General features: G+C 38.3%; 1 protein-coding gene across 2 annotated transcripts; it reads right to left on the reverse strand.

Moving 5' to 3' along the window:
• Nucleotides 1–13,499: 13,499 nt before the first annotated feature.
• On the reverse strand, nt 13,500–20,202 carry LOC117624094 (2-oxoisovalerate dehydrogenase subunit alpha 2, mitochondrial). Of its 2 annotated transcripts, XM_034355226.1 has the most exons (9): nt 19,747–20,202; nt 18,672–18,809; nt 18,376–18,558; nt 18,056–18,213; nt 17,845–17,944; nt 15,408–15,519; nt 15,132–15,271; nt 14,833–15,018; nt 13,500–13,904 (listed from the first exon to the last, which is right to left on the reverse strand). In XM_034355226.1, the coding sequence occupies exons 1-9, from the start codon at nt 19,990–19,992 to the stop codon at nt 13,737–13,739; spliced, it is 1,431 nt and encodes a 476-aa protein (XP_034211117.1). In that variant the 5' UTR covers nt 19,993–20,202; the 3' UTR covers nt 13,500–13,736. The 2 variants fall into 2 exon arrangements, with proteins under 2 accessions (XP_034211117.1, XP_034211116.1); XM_034355225.1 differs by lacking the exon at nt 18,376–18,558 and having other exon boundaries at nt 13,608–13,904; nt 19,747–20,139.
• Nucleotides 20,203–20,587: the final 385 nt, after the last annotated feature.

The following is a 20,587-nucleotide window of genomic DNA, read 5'->3' on the forward strand; positions in this document are numbered from 1 at the left end:
GCATTGGATGGAATATCTAGAAGATTATGACTTTGATTTACATTATCACCCAGGAAAAGCTAATGCGGTGGCAGATGCTTTAAGTTGAAACACCCAAGAAATCATAGCCAGTTTATATGATCAAAGGTGGAATATGGTAGAGTCTCTCTATGATTTTGACTTGTACATAGGTATGCACGAGGATTGTGCATATCTATGTAATTTAGTAACTCACCCACTTTGATTGGAAAGATAATTAAGGCATAAGAATCTGATTCTGTGTCTAAAGACATTCAGACTAAGATGACAACTAGAGAGACACCAGATGGATGGAAAATCCACGCAGACAGTGGATTAAGATATTTGAATAGATTGTATGTATTGGAAATTTCTGGTCTGAGAAAGGAAGTTCTAAAAGAAGGACATCATTCGTCCTATACAATTCATCCTGGAGGGACAAAGATGTATCATGACTTGAAACATAACTTTTGGTGAAGTGGCATGAAGAGAGATATAGAAAAATTTGTAGCAAAGTGTCTTACATGCCAGCAAGTGAAAGTTGAACATCAAAAACCGTCACGTCCATTAAGCCATTACCAATAGCAGAGTGGAAATGGGATCATATAACCATGGATTTTGTTATAGGTTAACCTAAATCTCCAAAGGAACGAGATGCAATATGGGTTATAGTGGATCGTTTGACCAAATCTGCACATTTCTTACAGGTCAAAACAATAGATTCCACTGAAAGTCTTGGAAAGCTTTACGTTCGAGAGATAGTAAGATTACATGGGATTCCTATTTTTATTATTTCAAATAGAGATTCTAAGTTTACTTCTAAATTTTGGGGAAGTTTATAGAAAGCATTGGGTACGCAACTAAATTTTAGTATTGCTTTTCATCCCCAAACTGATGGACAGTCAGAGAGAACCATTCAAATTTTAGAGGACATGTTGAGAGCATGTATTCTAGATTTTAGGGGAAGTTGGGAAGATCATTTGGTGTTGGCAAAATTTGCCTACAACAACAGCTATCAATCTAGTATTCAAATGGCACCTTATGAAGCTTTATATGGAAGACCTTGTCGGTCACCTGTATGTTGTACTGAAGTATGAGAAACTGTGTTGCTAGGACCTTATTTGGTACAAGAGACAACTGAAAAGGTTAAACTTATCAAGCAACCTCTCTTAACTGCTCAAAGTCGACAAAAGAACTACGCTGACCGAAGAAGGAAACCATTAAGTTTTAATGTGGGGGATTATGTGCTTCTTAAAATCTCACCACGAAGAGGTGTATAAAGATTTGGAAAATTTGGAAAATTAGCACCAAGGTTTATTGGACCATTTGAAATCTTAGAAAGGATTGGTGAAGTAGCTTATTAGCTAGCATTACCACCTCAACTTTCGAATATACATAATGTTTTTCATGTTTCTATGCTTCGAAGGTATGAGTTGATCCAACCCATGTTCTAGATTGAGGAGAGCTCAACTTAGATGAAGAACTGTCATTTGAGGACAGACCAATACAGACTTTGGATCACAAGGAACAAGTTTTACGTATGAAAACAATACCATTGGTCAAAGTTCTTTGGTTACATAGGAATACAGAAGTTTTAATTTCGAGGATGAAATTTCTTTAAGGGGGATAGATTGTGAGAATCCTTATTCTTAGATATGTTAATATTTTATTACTTTGGTAAGTATTAAAATATAATTATTACTTTTATAATAAATTATAGTATTATAATCATTTTGTGGAAGTTTATGTTTTATTTAATTGCTCCTAGTGCAAATTCATTCTTGTTAATATAATGGTTTTGATGATTCTCTTAAAATTTGCTTTTCATATTAATATTAGTTAATGGTAGTAGGATTTTGTCCATAACTATCTAGAATTTCATGCATGGTTGTGCAATTGACTTATTTTAAATACTCCACGTAGTTAGCATGTAATAACCCAAAACAAAATATTTAAAAAGAAATAAAATATCTAAAAAGTAGGATTAATATCTTCTAGCAAAAAGACAATTTTGCCCTCGCATTATTAAATAGGAAAAAAGTTGACTTTTTGAATTTGGGAATTCCGCTTGCGCTGTTGCGTAGAGCACGGCGAAACGAGTCCGTAGACACGGAGTAGACCCGAATCGGAGTTGTAACGAAGAAAATACGATCAAAATACCGCGAGGGGCAAAATGGTAATTTGGTCAAAAAGTCAGATTTTTATCCCTCTCCTTCTTCTCTCTCCTCATTTCTCTCTTCTCTCTCTTTCTCCTCCCGTTTCGACCCAGCCCCGACCTCCGCTTGCTTTTCACGACGCCACGCCCGCCACACTTGGAGCCGATCTTCGCCGTTGGTACCAAACGAACCACCACTCGACCGCCGTCATTTCCTGACCCTTCGCCGCCGCTGCCGTGGCCGGAGCTCGCCGAAAAACACCATTTTTTCCGGATTTCCAGTTTGAACTTTGAGCTCTTCATTCTCCCTCAATTCTCCACCAAATCGATCGAGTAAGGTATGGTTTCTCAGCTATTTTTCGTGTTCTAGCTGATGGATGTATGGGTTCCGTGATCTACTGTTTCTGGTCACTTTTTGGGGTATGTCCAAGAACAAAAGTGACTCCAAATGGGGTGTTTTACCTAGGATAGGTTTGGAGTCTTGGTTCCAAGATTTTTCGACCACCCAAAATCGCTTTGGACACCCGAATCTGCCCGCCCGTGCTGGAGCGTGTGGGCGAGGGTGGTGGAGTAACTCTGGGCAGTTTTGAGATCCTCTGTCGTCACGAGCGCGTAGGATTTCGCGGATCTCGATTCGGAGTCCGTTTGAGCCCCGAACGGATTTTCCATATGGCGCGATCCTTGGGTGCAGTGTCGTCAAGTCATTGGATCGCACTGAATTTTGGATATGTCGGTCTACATGATTTCAGGATCGTGTAGGATTCGACGGATTGCGAATCGGAGTCCCGGATACTCCGAAATCGCGAACCCTGGAGCTCGGGTTTGGATTTTAGCATGTGTAGTTTTATCTTGCTTTGACTGTAGTTTTTTTTTTCTTTCTTTTGGACACTCTAACGACCATGTCGTTATGACTTTGTAATATAGTGTTGAATCACTGGAGCTTGTATTAATTTCTGAATGCTTGAGGCATGTTGTGATCTACATGTCTTATATATATATATATATATATTGCTTGGTTGGCAAAATTTGTTTTTATGAACTGCTTGAGATTATTTGACAGGTTGGATATCCTTAGAAAAAAGGTACATGCTGCCAAAATTTTGTCTAACCACTGAGCCTGAAAACACCTTCTTGTCATGCCTAAAAAGAGCCAGACTAGTATGTGCATGGTCTTTGCCAGGGTTTTGTAAAATTCCCAGATGTTTTGCATATTCAGGTTGCTTATCAAAAGGGGACAATGGTTTCATTTTATGTAAAGGGGGTTTAAAATGTATAAAGGGGTAATAAAACTTCATACACACACACACATACACACACACACACACACACACATATATATATATATATATATTCAAAATAATCCTTCATTCTCATTGCAAATCCCCGGCTATCATGAAGGTGCACCATACAAAAGTCTTTTTTTTTTTTTTTTTCAAAACATGAAGGTAAGACAGAAGGAGTTCATGTTTAAAACAAAAGGAAATGCAATAATAAAAAGTGCTTGACATAAGATTAACTTAGCAGTAGTAAAGCTTGAGCCACTTTGCATTGATGAATACTCCAATCAAATCAAGCCCCCAAGTATGAAAGAGCCAAGGAGTGTGCATGACTTGCAATAGCATGAAAGCTTGTGGCTTAGGTTGGCATGTATTTGGCATGTGCTATACAAGGCTGCCATGCTCTATAGAGATATTCAATAGAGCCACAACTGCCGCTTTACTCTCATGCAGCTCATAACCAAATTAATCAGACAGTGATTTGCGACTCTTATAAGAGGTTACAACAGCTATTTCTCGATAATCTTGTTGACCAAATGAAGCCCCCAAGTGGCGCTCTTCCTCTTCACTCTTCCAAGCTTCATGCCCATTTAGTTTAACTGAAATGCTTGTCCTCATTGCTTCCAGTAGCCGAGAAAATTGGTTGATGCCAATATTCTCCAAATAAACTTTATAATCTGCCACAATATTACTGATGCAAATTTCGACAAGCGCCTCCTCATCTTTCTCATCGTAGCAATCTAACGCTAGGTCCCGGAACCTGTGGACAAAGTCCACGGGATCCTCACCATATTTTTGGCGAGTGTTGTTGAGTTGAGTGGTGGTAACTCTTTCTTCATGCTGGAAATACTTCTTACAGAACATGCTTGCCAAATCCTCCCAAGAGCGAATAGAGCCTGGCATCAATGTCGTATACCATGTGTAAGCATGATTGGTAATGCTCTTCGAAAATTCTCTAAATCGAAGATTATAATCACCAGCATGTGGTCCCAAAGCATCGATGAAGCGGTTGACATGCTCCTTCGGGCTCCCTTTCCTTCCGTCGAAAAGGACAAAGCTTGGTGATTCATAGCCATTGGGGTATGGCTACTGGAGTAGCCTTGATGGATATGGCGGCTGAGGGACATACTTCCAATCCTCCTGGTTTCGGCTTAGTTTATTCTCCAGCATGGCAATGACATCTTCGTGAGTGACAAAAGATGGTCCCATTTGTTTAGATCCCTTTCCGGCGGCAATAGATTCCTCTTGGGGTGATCTTTCGTTTTCTTCGCTTGGCTTGGAGACTAAACTTTTTAGCTCTTTGATTGTGTCCACCATCTCCCTCTGGGTTTGCCCCATAACATGGATGGCTACAACAATGTCTGTGAGGGTGAAAGCTCTCTCTTCTTTTCTATGTGAGGTATTTTGCCTTAACTCCTAGTCATCATGGTCCAGCTCGTCTTGGGAAGTCATGTTGTTGCTTCTGGTTTTCTTCCTTGGAGGCATTAGTGAAAATGGCAGCCTGGTCCCCAGCAGAGTCGTCAATTTATGTAGGGGTCTTTTTGTTCTAGCAGCCTGACGAATGGGCTTGGGCTGCCGTAAGAAGGAAACGAACAAAAATTCCCCAAGTGCCTGAGTTCGAGAACCAAGCTCCCAAAAGAGTTTTTGAAGAGTCTAATGAAACTTTAGAAAAACCCTTTTAGGTCATCTTCACTAATAGCCAAACGACACAACAAATCGATAAATGACTTGGCTTGAGGAGCTTATGGCATGTGAGCTAAGCTTTCATAAGTTTAGCAATTTGAGAGAGAGAAAAGCATGAATTTCTTACAGAGGACAGAAATTTAAACTGGGGCAAAGGAAAATTAGGAAGATTTTTATCTCAAGAAAAGAGGAAAACAACGGAGGAAGAGGATTGAGTGGCTAGAGTAAATTCCAGGTTTCTTGACAAACTTGGTCAGGTTCTGGATGATGGCTTTGCTGGGTAGAGGAAGCTCCCTTTTATGGGCACAAAGAACCCTAATTTTATCTAGCCTTCTTCTTCCCTTTTTCTTTGCCCCTTCCCATTCAATCCTATTTGGTGAAATTTTCCTATCCAAGGCGTATGGGTAGGAGCCCTTTGTGGTTCCAAGGGTTGATGTAGCTAGACCTCCCCATGAGGGTGAGGCGCCACTTGCTTTCCTTATTGGTTTTCCAAATGAAGCTTGTAATGGAAAAGAAGATGGGTAGAGCTTTTTGTCCGATGCGTATTCTTCCTACCTTCATAGATGTCCTTCAGTCTCTGCCATGGCTCCATCCTTGGAGTTCTAACAGGGTTGGAACTTGGTGCCAGATTTTTATAAGTTGTTGGGCTGGGCTTGTATGAACGGTATTGGCTTATTGGCTTATTATGTCCAATGTTTGATAGGTTTTCGTCGAGCTGTTGGAAATGGCTTTATTAATTTGGGGCATTCTATTGATGTGGGCTGGTCTAAGTGTTATGGCAGGGTACTAGGTGTCCTCCTAAGGCATTGACCATTTTTCCCTTTTTCTCTCACGCTAACCCATGTATTTGGGCTCTAGGAACGGGCTTGAGTTTTAATGCCCCCAAGTGGCTTAAAACTTTCATTCCTCGAACCCTTAATAGGCCCTGCAACCGCTTGTTCCCATCCATACCACAACCTTCTCAGCAAGCCCCAAGTAATTTTGTGGCTTGAGCCCACTTAGGCTTGTAGCGTGGTTGGGTGCGACATAACAATTTTCTGTTTGGCGTCGCATGTTGCTTGGCATGTTTTTTAATTATGATGCTTGACGGGATAATTAGCACAGATTTGTAGATCTAACGTGTTTTACAATCTTAATCTCGATTCCTAGCACGATGGATTATTTATTTGGCATCGCATGCGAAGTGTGATTCGTGCATGGCGAATCTTTGCGTGCTCCAAATTGGGCATTTTCTAAATAATGCGTCATTTTGGGCCATGAATTTATTTGGGCCCATCCGTGAATTTTTGGGCCTCAACAACGTGCAAGTCTACTTGCCCATTTATATGAATTAACGGGATTAGATGAAGAGCATTCATGCATTATTATTAATAATGTGATATTTGACTGTGTGATTGTATGTCACTTAATTTAATGATATCAATTTCCTGTAAAAAGGTTTATGTCCCTACTGAGCTGTGATTTCGCTCATCCCCTAACAATTTTGCAGGTACCGAACGTGAAATCTAGAGCTTGTGATGATTTTGACATATCTATAGAGTGTATTGTATACATAGCTTGTGGATGAATAATGAACTACCCTTTAGTGAACTCTCGAGTACTTCTGACTTGTAAAATAATGTAAAAATGTTAAGATTTTAGATGTTGTCGTTTCCGCTGAATAGTCTAAGTGAAATATTTATTTTATTTATTTAAATGTTTCTTCACATGTTAGTTATAGTGTTTATTAAATTCTATAATTAAGGTCTGAATCACTTCTTAACCCAAGGTTATGTAAATCCGCGGGTTGGGGTGTGACACTATCTGTAATGGATCCAACCCAATTTGCATCTGTATATCCAATAACTTCAAGATATCCATTCTTTGACCTCAAGTACGTTAAGATCCGATCAACTGCATTCTTATGAGAAAGACTAGGTGAATGCATAGATTGACTAAAAACACTCACAACGTATGCAATATCTGGTCATGTGTGTACCAAGAATATCAACCTTCTAACAGGGCGATGGTATTGTTCCTTATTGGTTGGCATGTGGTCCATGTCTTCACACAACTTGTGATTCATCTCAATAGGTGTGTCAGCAGGCTTACATCCTAGTATTCTTATTTCAGTTAGTAGATCCATCACATACTTCCTTTGAGACGAAAAGAAATACTAGTCTTTGACCTTGCTACATCAATTCCAAAGAAGTATTTTAGAGGTTCTAGATCCTTCATCTCAAATTCCTAAGACAAATACTTTCGTAGCTTCTGTTTCTCTCCTGCGTCGTTTCTAGTTACGACAATGTCATCCACATAGGCAAGGGTGTGGTCTGAATTACTTTGAGTGTATCCAAAATTCTTTATAGACTTAGTAAATCTTCCAAACCACACCCAGAGAGACAGTTTTAATCCATATAATGAGTTTCTGAGCTTGCACACTTGATCTTTCTTGTCAGTAGCTAGATTACATCATGACGGTAAATCCATATATACCTCTTCTTCCAAGTCTCTATGTAAGAAGGAATTTTTAACATCAAACTTGTGTAGTGGCCAATCTAGATTTGTTGCTAGAGATAGTAAGACTCTGATAGTGTTGATTTTGGCTAATGGGACAAAGGTCTCCTCGTAGTCCACCCCATACTTTTGTGTATACCCCTTCGCCACCAATCTGGCTTTATATCTTTCAATGGATCCATATGCTTTCAGTTTCATAGTATAGATCCACCTGCATCCTACAATATTCTTCCAATGAGGTAAAGGCATGAGCGCCCACATGGCATTCTTCTAGAGAGCTCATTTCCTCCTTCATGGTTTCTCCACTTTGAGTGTTCTAGTGCTTCATTCACACTGCTTGGGACATATATATCAACCAATTGCTTTACAAAGTATACATGTGACTCTGATAATCTGCTTAGAGATATATAATTATTGATTGGGTATCTTCCTTTCGGTTTAGGATCTACTTCGTACTATACTCGAGGTTTACCATGGTTCTTCCTATCTGGAAGTTGGTATATAAGGGTATTTGCATCCTTTATGCTTTCTGAAATCAAATCATCATGATATATTTCATTAGTGTTATCAATTTTAAGGGGAGATGTTACCTGAATGACTTCCTCAGCACGTGTTTGGTGTGGTATTATAGGTGAAGATGGGTCATGCGCGGTAAAATCTTAGCAAACGAGTAAACTTCCTCTTCCTGATTTTGGCAACGTGGAGGTGACTGGTCGTTTGGCACTAGCAACCGGTCGTTTTGTGGTAGAGTCTTAGGATGTTCAAAATCGGGTGGAGGTGACTGGTCGCTTTTAGGCTGAGACTCTTCCGCTTTGAAAAAATCTAGAAACTTCAGGGTGCTTGGTTCTAGATTCTCCTCCAGTACTTCTGAAAATAATATGTTGTGTTCTCGAAACATTACATCCATGGAGGTATATAACTTCTGACTTGGGGGTGATATCATCGGTAGCCTTTCTGATGAGGGGGAGAGCTAATGAAAACACATTTTTCTGCTCGAGGATCCAATTTGTTTCGTTGGTTATCATGTAAGTGTACAAATACAACACAGCTGAAAACCCCGTGGTTCAAGTTTTGAGGTGGGAGGTATTTGGATATGGTGATGAAGTGTTTGAAAAGGAGTTTGAAAATTCAAGATAAGGTAAGCTGCAGAGAGGATGACCTCTCTCGGAAATGACCAAGGCATGTTGGTATCAATGAGGGAGGCATGAACCACTTCCAGTAAATGTCAGTTATTTCGCTCAACCACCCTCTTTTGTTGGGGAGTATATGGACACTAGCGTTGATGTAAGATGCCATGATCCTGTAAGAACTTATTGAGATCATGGTTGAGAAATTCTCCACCATTATCAGAACGAAGAACCTAGATTTGGGCATGAAACTGAGTCTCTCCACCATTTTATGGAACTATTGAAACTTTAAACTAACTTCCCCTTTGGTTTTGAGAAGGGAAACTCAGGTCATGTGGGTGCAATCATTTATGAACGTGACAAACCATCGAGCGCATGCTAAAGTGGCAATTTTAGCAAGCCCCCAAAAATCAGAATGAATAAGGGAAAAAGGAACCAAACTTTTATTTGAACTTAAGGGAAAAAGGAACATGATGACTCTTGGCCAAGTCACAAATGTCATACTTAAAACTGGAAATATCAAAACTGGAGAATAAGGATGGAAATACCTTCTGTAAATAACCAAACGAAGCATGTCCAATGCCTATGCCATAACCACACTTTGTCTTTTTGTTTCTCAACACTAGCTCCCCCCATCTTGAAAGTTTGACAGACTTTGGCTTCATTGTCAGGCCCCAAGTCAAAGTAGTAGAGTTTGCCCCTCTTAATACCACAACCAATCGTCTTGCTGCTAAAGATGTCCTGAAAAACACAATGAGTTAGCCAAAAGGTTACAATACAATCCAAAGCCGTAGTAATTTGGGCAACAAACAATAGATTATGGTTAAAGGATGGAACAATCAACATAGAATCCAAATTGAGGGAGTGAGAGAGAGATAGAGAACCTTCCACAATCACGGAGGAAGGGGATACCGTTAGCATTAGATACCACCGACTGGGGAGATGATGTATGAGAGATAATTTGTCGAGGATCAAATGTCATATGGTCATTTGCTCCTGAGTCAATAATCCATGTGTTTTTTTTTTTTTTTTTTGGGATGAAGTAGTTAAAACATAACCTTTGGTACATGTCGTGGATATATAGGCAAATATAGAAACCGGTATAGCCGAAACAACACGACTTACAAGATCTGTTTTTGAAGATGTGTTGAGTGATTTGCTCATATTCCTTCGAAGAGCTTTAGAGTAGTCCCACCAATCAAGGTACCCAATCAATTCGTAACAGCCAACATGAGTGTGTTTGTCTCTTCCACAGTGGGTGCATTTCTTCTTTGGACGAGATGTCAAGGCCTTATTATTAGAAGAGTCACCTGTAGAAGTCTGAGACCCCTTTTGACTTTGAGCCACCATGATAGAAGCTTCCTGAGCACCAATCACGGACATTCTTTGTGGAGCATCTATATGAACATAAGCAAAAGTTTGATCAATGTCTAATTTAGGATCTTTGCGTAGTACTTCCCCTCGGACTTGATCAACCTCAAGGTCAAGACCTGCAAGAAGAAGGTGAATGCAGAGATAATCGAGTTCTGCGTGGCGTACAGTAAGGTTGGCGGCGTAATGATAGTCAATTTCTTGAAAGATGCCTTGCAACTTGCTATAGTATGTATGAATTGGTGCACCATTCTATTTGGTAGTGAACTCCCATTTGTTCAAATAAAAAAGATAAGAGTAATCTCCACCATCATAGTAGGTATTCTTGACGGCATCCCAGATTTCTTTGGCGGTACTTAATCGAATAAAATGACCCATAAAGTTTGGAGACATAGAGTTGATTAGCCATCCATTGACCCGAAAGTTCTCTGTACACCATTTGTTGTAGGTTAGAGAGAGCTCAGGAGGTTTCAGAATGGCACCGGTTAGGTATCCCAAATTTTCACGTGCAACAATCCGCATCTCCATGACTTGAGATCATAAGGCATAGTTGGTCTCATTCAGGATGACATCGGCAGGGAGCGAGGAGTTGTCACTTTGAATAGTGACAATTTGAGGGTTGGAGGTGGAAGATCCTCCTGTGAGTGGAAACGGTGTGTAGCCCATTACAAGCAAAATGATATGAGATTTGGGTATGTGTTTAGGGATTTTGATTTCAAAATTGGATATGAGAGTTGAGGAATTTGATTTAGTGTTTGTGTTTGAATTTGAGGATATGAGGTTTTAGAGATGACCTAGGATCGGCCGCTCTGTACCATGCTAAAATATAAATCTGGTTTGAATATTTTTGGATGATTTTATTCTTCTCCATAAGGAAGAATATATAGGAGTTTACAAGTGTGCTTTACAAGGAAAATAAATACATGAATTAAAATAGGAGAATATCTCATAATTATACAAGGATTGTCAACTATATATATATATTATAAAATAAAAAAATAAAAATCACCTAATTAACTTAGGAAATAAATCTCCTTGATTTGTTAGGTTAACTCACATCAATAGGAAGTTGAGGTAACTCTTCAAGAGATTCTACAACAGTTTAAGAACAATAGTAAGGCTTCGTCGCCTTGGTGCAACCTCATTCTGATGATGAGATCCTGGACTGGTTTCTCCTTCCTCGTTGAGAATTCAGATTCTCTTCCCAGTTTTTAGCTAGGTGGTCTGAATCAAGGTCTAAAATATCGAGAGTTTCGGAAATATCGATGGTCCAAAAACACGGATATATCAATGGAAATATTGAGCAAATATCGATATCGATAAAAATTGAATAAAAATCACAGAAATTGTGAGAAAAACTTGGAAATTTTTATTGTAACTTTAGAGGATATTTATTTAGTCAATTGTCTATTATTTTATCACAAAAAATTAGAATAAAATGCATGGCATGGTGGGTTTGAGTGATTTAAGTTGATTATGTAGCGACCTGACAAATACTGTGTCTTTAGAAAATATGTAGTAATTAGTGAAAGAAAATTAAACACACCATAATTTTTTAGTTATAATAATTTACTACAATATATTACATATGATAAGATATATGAGCTTGGAAAAAAAATAAAAATAAAATATATGAGTAACTTAGTACCACATAAAAAGAATTTGTTAAAACTTAGTATCACATATAATGAACAATATTAAAACTCAATAGTCATAATAATACAACTCCATAATATATAACCAAAAACAAAAAAATACAACTCCATAATAAAATAATAAATAACATTAAACATATGCTGCCGCTAAACGAACCCTAAAATTAACTGAGAACACCCTACTATAAAAATATATATTGAATTACTGATTTACCCTAATATAAAATGACCAAAAAGGATATATGGAATTGTGAAACAAATATAATTTTACTAAGTACACCCTACTAACCATATTCAACCCTAATCAAGAGATTGCTTGTCTTATTGTGTTTTTAACGAAAGAGGTGGTGATTGCAAGAACTTGGAATTGCAAAAAAAGTGTCAACAGTTTTAGTAGAAGCACAAATCCATATGAAAATTCAAAGATTTATAAACACTATTAAAAAAATCAAGCTGAAAATCAACTATAAAATAATGCTACAAATATTAGGGTGTACTAGGGGTATTTTTGGTAGTTTTATAGGGTGTACTTAGTTAATTTTACATTTTAATTAAAATATTAAGGTGTACTTAGATCATAGAGTGTACTCAGTTAATTTTAGAGTTCGTTTAGCAGCACTCCTAAATTTATCATTAGGAATTTTTTTTTTAATGGAAATTTATCCTATATAATATTAGCTTGTAGAAATTTTAAAGACCATATAAATATTACATGTCGTAGCTTTATTAACAAACTTGTCCGCAACATGTTGGATAAGGCTCAGTAGGGATTAGAGAGAGAGGGTTTTGAGTCCCTTGTGCGCAAAGCCGCCATTTCTCAACAATTTTCATTTATTTTTCAATTTCATATCGCAATATTATCGATAATATCGCAATATAATACCCAAATAAAGCATGAACGAGTAGGAAATTATCGCGAAATTATCGACGAAAATATCGATATATTGACGATATTTAAATGGATAGTCCTGATCTCTTGGACTACAGGGTCCGAGAGATTTGTGGTCTCTCATTGTTGGATGTAAATTCAACGGTTCACTCACTCTTACACTTTTTTTTTGAATCATTGGATTAATATCCAACGGTGGGTGACCACAATCTCTTAGACTCCTGTGGTCCAAGAGATCGGGACTATTTAAATGGATATATGATATAATATCGTCCATTCAAAAAATATCGATATTTAAGACTCTAGTCTGAATCGACCACCATTGGTATAAATAGAGATTACAAAGCGACCGGATTTGAAGATTTTGCATAAACATTTCCGAGTTTTAATGATTGGCCTCTATTGGAAAGTTGTTCTGCTGGAGGATTACGAAAAGACTTGCATTATGATGTGAAAATTATGTCCTTGAATTGTTCGTGAGGCTACTGCATTTACCCAAGAGCTTCAATCTTGATGCTAAACTCGATCTCTAGACTAATACATCAAGAACCAAGAATTTCTACTACAATGCCAAAATCTAAGGTCGAGAGAGCCTATGACTCGACGTTCAACTTCAAAAGAATTTAACATCTGCAGCAAAAATATATATAGCCAAGAATTTAACATCTGCATCTCAAAAGAATTTAAGACTAGATCCCCACCCCAACCCACTCTCCAAACAAAACAAAAAACCTTTGACCTACAATGAAAGTTTGACCCAAAAAAAATTCACCATGATCTTTTCCGAAGGCCCCAACCCAGTCCAATTATCTGTCCAAAATTTAACAAAAAATAATACATAACAGTAAATATAAATATTTTGTATTTCTATTAAATCGTAGTTTTCATTAGATATTTTCAGTTTTCTATCAAATTACACGTACGTAATCTTTATACATATTCTTCCCTTTCTGTATATTTCAGCAATCATATCCATATTCAAGACTTAAAATCAATGGAAAACAGCCAAAGTCAAAGTCAATATTTTTTTAATTAAATAATTTATGCATGTATGATGTATGCACATATATGTATAATGAGATAAATTCAGAGAGGAACATCAGATGGGTAATCCTGGGGGTGTCTTTTAATCGCCTCTCTTAGCAATTTCTCCTGCTCACAGAGATGGGAAGGGGGAGAATCATATACATCTGTGAAAATGTCAGCAACTGGAGGTTTGTCAACTTTCTCTGCTTCTTGGATTGCATGTAATATCTGCAACACAAAGGAATGATCTTAAATCGAAATAAACAATTCTCTAATCTGTTCAAATTTAACAAGTTTTGAAGGATTAGAAGATTTAAATACTTTCTGTTTTAGTTTCTTCCAAATGAATGAAAATTTTCTATTTTTACAGGAATTCTGTGTAAGTAGGACTAACCACATGGAGCATGCATGAACTTTCATCTAATTTCTAATGGTTAATTTAGGTGCCGTACCCTAAATTTGTTTTGTTTAGGTTTTTTTAACAAATTCTTGAAACTACATTTAAAAAGTTACTGGAAAACAATATAAATTTCTCATTATTTATATAAGTCTATCTTCCGATGAATATAATTCTTCATGGCTACACTATTAAAGATAAATGAGCTAGGCAACTTATCATTTTGGCATGACTGTGCCACCTTTAGAGGAAAAAGCTTTCAAAAAAGAATTTGAAATTGCATAATTACCTTCTGTGCTCCTAAAATTGGAAATTTTGATGAAGGTAAGTTTGCAAAAAGGTTAGAAAATAGAAAATGGGAAGCCGGAATGTACCCAGGGAAACAACTTTCTCATACAAAAAGGAACGTTCTCACTTTTGAAGAACCTCACAAAAATTGTTTAAAACGAACTCAAGCTCCGTGTAAAAGTCAATATTCTCTGAGTGCTGGATTCTATTTTGTTATTTCAATGAGTTCATCTAATTCCTGGCTTATTATATTTAACAAAAAAAATCTTTATTTTAATATTGGAAAAAATCTCTCATAACTTTTAGCATAAAGCTCGTCATTCCTCCTGCTTTGAGGCACTGCCTCAACTGTGGCATCACTAATAGTTTTTGAGCTGGAGAGAATGATGAACTAAGGAAAGGAAGAAGAGTTTCTGATTTCTAATTGTTTGTTGTTTTTCAAGTTGTTCCAGACATAATAGTAGGATTTACCTGCTTTCTCGCACTGTTTCTAGCCTCTGATTCTGCCTTATCACTCCACCAACTGTTGTTTTCCATCCAATTTCTAAATCGGGTTACAGGGTCTTGTTCCATTTTCCACCATTCAATCTCTTTGACTGGACGATACTTGGTCGAATCATCTGAGGTGGAATGGTGTCCCACTCGATATGTTAATGCCTGCCAATGGAAAAAAATCAAAACCAAACATCAGAAGTTGAAGAATCTACGTTTCAACAATATGCCTCACGAGACCAGAAATCAAACAAGAATCCTTTTTTTTTTTTTCATACCTCAATTAAGATTGGTCTCTGTTCTCTGATAGCCATGTCACGTGCTGCATGAACTGCACTATACACGGCAAGTGCATCATTACCATCTACTCGGATGCTTCGAACTCCATAAGCCCGACCTTTGACAACAACACCATCACCTGAAAATAGAAGAAACCCCAAAACCCCCCACCCAAAAATAAGGATAAAAACATTACTTGCTTCTAGTCACCAAGAGACTTGTTGTGATACAAATATCAAAAACTACAAGCATGAGCAAGCAGAGAGGAAGAATACTCCGAAACTGGTCTGAAGTAGGTGTACTGATAGCCCATCCATTGTTCCGACAGAAAAATATAACCGGAGCGTCTGTAACAGCCGCAAAATTCAATGCAGCATGGAAATCGCCCTAACATTATTTGGTATATTAGAAACAAAATAACCAAAACCAATGACCTATAAATTAAAGTGATGCCCGTCACTGTGAATTGCAAACATTCCATTTTGTTTTATCATCTCTCCAAAAGAATTCATCTCCCCTCTAACTAGAGTCCGACTGGGGTTATTGCAAAATACACTAAGTCGTTACTAAAGTGGATTTACAACTATATTGAAATGATGTTTAGTTTGGTATCAATACGATACATATATTCAAATACTATGACATTTCAAATAACAGAAACATAGGAGGAGTTAATAACCATGTTCCACTGTTCAAAGCTTCTAGAGGTTTGAGGCAGGGGGATCCTGTTTCCCTTTCCTTTTCACCTTGGTGATTGACGCTCTAAGTAGGCTCATAGAGAAATCTCAAGAACTGGATGTGTTCCACGGTCTCGTAGTTGGCCATGAGAGGGTGGAGGTGTCTCACCTCCAATTCGCAGACGACACTATATTTCTTATTGGGGACAAGCTGGAATACTGGCATAATTTACTTGAGATGCTGGACTTATTCTGTTTTGCATCAGGGATGAAGATCAATAAACCGAAATGTTCATTAGTTGGTGTCAACTATAACGACAGGGAGCTGTCCAGGTTGGCTGAAGATTGGGGTTGAGAAGTTGGGGTTTGGCCGATGTCGTGTTTGGGTCTTCCGGGAATCCTAGAGCTAGTTTTTGGAATCCGGTGGTGCAAAATGTGGAAAAAAAGGTTGCAGAAATGGAAAAAGGCGTGTTTATCCTAAAGGGGTCGGCTTACTCTGATTCAGGTAGTTTTAAGTAGTATCCCTATCTATAAGATGCCGGCCTGGGTGGTGCAAACTGTGGAGAAGTTAATGAGAGACTTCTTGTGGGAAGGTATGGATGATGGGAAAATAAGACATTTGGTGAACTGGGAGGTGGTGGGTAGTTCAAAAACTAATGGTGGCTTGGGGGTGACTCCTTTGAAAGCCAGGAATGCGGCCTTATGTGCCAAGTGGCTATGGCGTTTCCCAAATGAACCGAATTCTCTTTGGCATAGGGTAATTAAGAGTATTTATGGGATGAGTTCTAACGGATGGGACGCAAACTTTGTGTCCCCTGGCTCATGCCGTAAACCATGGTAGGACATCTCCAGAGGGTATACCCTTTTCCTTCAAGGGTGTGTTTTTGTAGTGGGCGGCGGGGATAGTGTGAGATATTGGGAAGATGATTGGTGCAGGGGAGGTGTGCTCAAAGAGGTTTTCCCTACACTTTTCTCTCTCTCTAGGAAGAAACAGTCCAGCATTTCCTCCTTTGTGAGAAATGGATTGTACCCTCATAATTGGAATCTCGACTTGAGAAAGAATCTTATTGTGGGGGAGATTGATGAGGTGATTAGATTACTGGATATCCTGGATGGTGTTAGATTGGTTCCCTCTAGACTTGATAAAAGAAGGTGGAAGCTTGATCACTCGGGTTTGTTCTCTTGCCATTCGTTTTGCTCCTTCACTCCGAAGGACGAGTCCAAGGAGGATTTCTCTCCGTACTCTCAAATATGGAAGAGCAAGACACCACGAAAGGTTAAAATTCTTTTATGGCAGGTTGCTCGTGGGAGAGTCAACACATGTGACTTACTGCAGAGGCACCGTCCCTTTATGCGTTTATCTCCCCATTGGTGTGCTCTCTGTAAGTTTGATGGTGAAACTGTGGACCATCTGTTCATCCACTGCCCTTATGCTCTTAAGGTGTGGTGGTTGTTGCTGGGGGAAGTTATCGCTGTTTGGGTTACACCTAAAGGTTGTTTCAAGTTGCTATCGTGCAAGATAGATGCTCTGGGTAGAGAGAAGAAAGCTAAAGTCCTATGGGGTTGCTTGTTGCAGGCTATGATCTGGAATTTATGGATGGAGCACAACAGGAGAATATTTGATGATTATAAAGGTGTAGAGGCGAGCGAGTTGTGGGACAGAGTGAAGTTCTGGCCGGCCTTGTGGGTGTCCATCACTCCAGTGTTTAGAAATGTGGCTGTTTCGTCTATTATGCGAGACTTATTAGGGGCCGTGATTTGATGTTTGCTTGTGCTACATTTTCTTGTTTTTGCCTTTAGCTGTTCCTTAGGTGTTTTGTTCCCAAGGCAGCAGTTTCTCTTGTTTTGTGCATTCTCATGTGGATCCCTTACCCACATCTGCTGTGTTTTGTTACCCTATTTTGAATATAATGTTTCTATTAAAAAAAAATAAAAATTAACCATGTTCCACTCGTTCAAATATTTTCACCTCAGGAATATTAAAAAGGGAAAGAGGTGGTGGCAGTTTTTAGGTTAAAGTTCAGTAGTATTTTACCTCGCTAGTGCCACCATCACCAACATACGCAATTGCACATGCATCTTGTTTTTCCATCTTTAAGGAATACGCAGCACCAACAGCTTGCGGTAGTTGTGTACTGGAAAGCCAAATAAATTATTTGTGGTGTGTGATCTTTATGAGTTAGTGAAACAATTGACAACGTTCAGCCCCAAAAAAATAATCCTGGATAAAAAAATTTATATCTTACGCCACAGTTGAGGCTACAGTGACATAATTGTGCTTGTTAGACCCGTAATGGATTGGCATCTGCCGGCCTTTCCCATAATCAGCTTTGTTACTGAAACACTGGTTTGCAAATTCTTGTATAGTGAAACCACGCCATAATAACACTCCGGCCTCCCTGTACTGCATGCATGCCAAAGAAAACTCTCATATTATTCTCAACCCCTCACATGAAAAGCTACTGAATCATCTGATAAGCCAAAAAGAATTAAAATCTTAATGAGCAGGATTGCAGGTGTGGTACATAGTAAAGAAAGTTCTTATATGCGTATATGCGGTGGAAACCTGAGGAAAGACAATGTCGTCAATTTTGAGTGCGGCAGCAGATGCAATATTGATGGCCTCTTCTCCAGCTGCGGTCACATAGAAGGAAATCCTTCCTTGCCTTTGTGCTTCATAGAAAATGGTGTCCATTGTCTGGAGAGTAACCATGTCGATGTACATTTTTATAGCGACTTCTCTACTGACCTATTTAAATTGGTAACCCATAAGTCATAAGGCTCCTACGGGTTTTATTTATGTTTATCAAGAAGAACACAAAAGCTCCTTATTGGAAGCAAGGCAGAGGGGGAGTACAATACCTCTACATAGTTGCTGGATGAAATTTGGTTTCCATTTTCATCAAGGACCCGATAGCAGCATTCCCGCTCATCGGCCGTCTCAGATATGAACCTCAATTTAGGAGTGAATTTCACCTTTCCTTCTGGAAGCTCTAAAGCCTGTCATAAAAAGAGATCTTTAGCGAATATATGTGTGCTGTGAAAGCTCAAGGGTCCTCTCTGAAGCAATTCAAGAAACTACGGAAGAATGTCTCATCTTCTAATTCATTCAAGATACCTATAGCACTTCAACAGGTCCTACAGTGCAGTAGTAAATCTCTGAGAAGTAACAAGACCAAAAGTCATCACCAGGGAGGTACAATAGCAAACTATTTCATGGTTGTATACAACAGATCAAGTGACCTTTTGGAGTATTCTTTCCATATGCTGTGATACCCTTTTGTCAGAGAAACGAGAAAAAATTGCAAGGTGCATATTTAGTTTTACCTAGTTCGTATTAAACTTAGGTGCTTGCTTATATTTCTCTGCAGCACTCATTAAAGTTGAGGTTACAATGTTCACAAAGTGATGGCAATCAAATGCCAAGGGAACAAAATAGATGAGAGGAAAATATAATTTGGTTCAAAAAGTCCTTAATTTTGAATTTGCTGAATTTGCTGGAACTTATTCAATGAAATTGCTTATGTTTTACAGAAAACTTGGCTTCGGTAAGAAAAACCAGAGGTGCGATGCGAAAGCTGCATCTTATGCACACATACTGAAAAACTGTAGAAACCAAATTTGCAGAAAATTGGAAAAGGGGTCAAATTATTCAATAAAAATCGAAAAAAAAAAAAACTAATACCAGTAAATCAGTGCCGCATTTTAGCACAAGGAGAACGCTTCAGTGTTCATAACCACAAACAGTAGAAGCCTACTCAAACCGAAAGAGTAATGTGTGTGGATTATGCAAAACTACGGTTCTATTCTATGATTAACCAACCAATTATTGAGCACTTACAAAAATTTAAAGAAAATAAAATTCAAGACACATTTGCAGGCTCCAAAGTTATATAGGAAGCTGAAATTGAGTTGAGCTTTGGGGTTTTAACAATACCTGATTGTCATCAACATTATTCGCCATCTTTTCTGATTTCACGGATTCAAAGCGACGGGGGCAGAAATGGGTTGATGAATTGATGAAATCTCTATCAGCGACTGGGAGATTGTGAGCAAATGAAGCAGCAAATTGAGATCTTTTAACAAACGAGTAACTCCTCCAAGAGCTGAGATTGTTGGTAACCAAAAGCAGAGATTTGAAATGGTTGACAATGGTCCCTGATTTCCTCATCCATTGATGCATTTCAACAAGACCAACCAAAATGGTACAAATGTCTATGTTCGCTTCTGGGTTCTCGTTTCTCAGAGAGATACAGAGAGATAGGAGAGAGAGAGAGAGTGGCCTGTCAGTTGTAGTGCCAAATCACAAGACGCCTTTCGTTTTGGCACGACACTAAAATCCTTGTATTATTTTGTTACACCCATGCCTATGCCATGTCAAGTCTGAATCATCTACCCATCCCAAATTTTATCTTCTCGTTTTCTTCCACGTGTATTAATGACACCTGTCCTCCAAAAATCATGTGATTCACGTAATGTCCGCCCTTTTTAGACCCCCGACAAGATAATGATTTTGTTCCGTATATGTATCCATTGGTTACTATTTGGGGTCGTTTGTTATACAAGTTTGATTTGAACTGGTTTGGACTACATTTAGTACTATATTTGTTTTATTTAATTCTAATTTTAGATGGGATTGGTTATATCAGGTCCACCAAAAATATTTTCTTAGGAGGAAAAAAATTTACCTATAACGAGAATAACACTGTTTTGCTATCTTCGACTAATAACACAATGACACGTGAAAAAAATTATCCTATATATCACTGCGTTATTGG

Source organism: Prunus dulcis, chromosome 4, assembly GCF_902201215.1.
Source record: "Prunus dulcis chromosome 4, ALMONDv2, whole genome shotgun sequence".
In the NCBI taxonomy this organism is placed as follows: Eukaryota; Viridiplantae; Streptophyta; class Magnoliopsida; order Rosales; family Rosaceae; genus Prunus; species Prunus dulcis.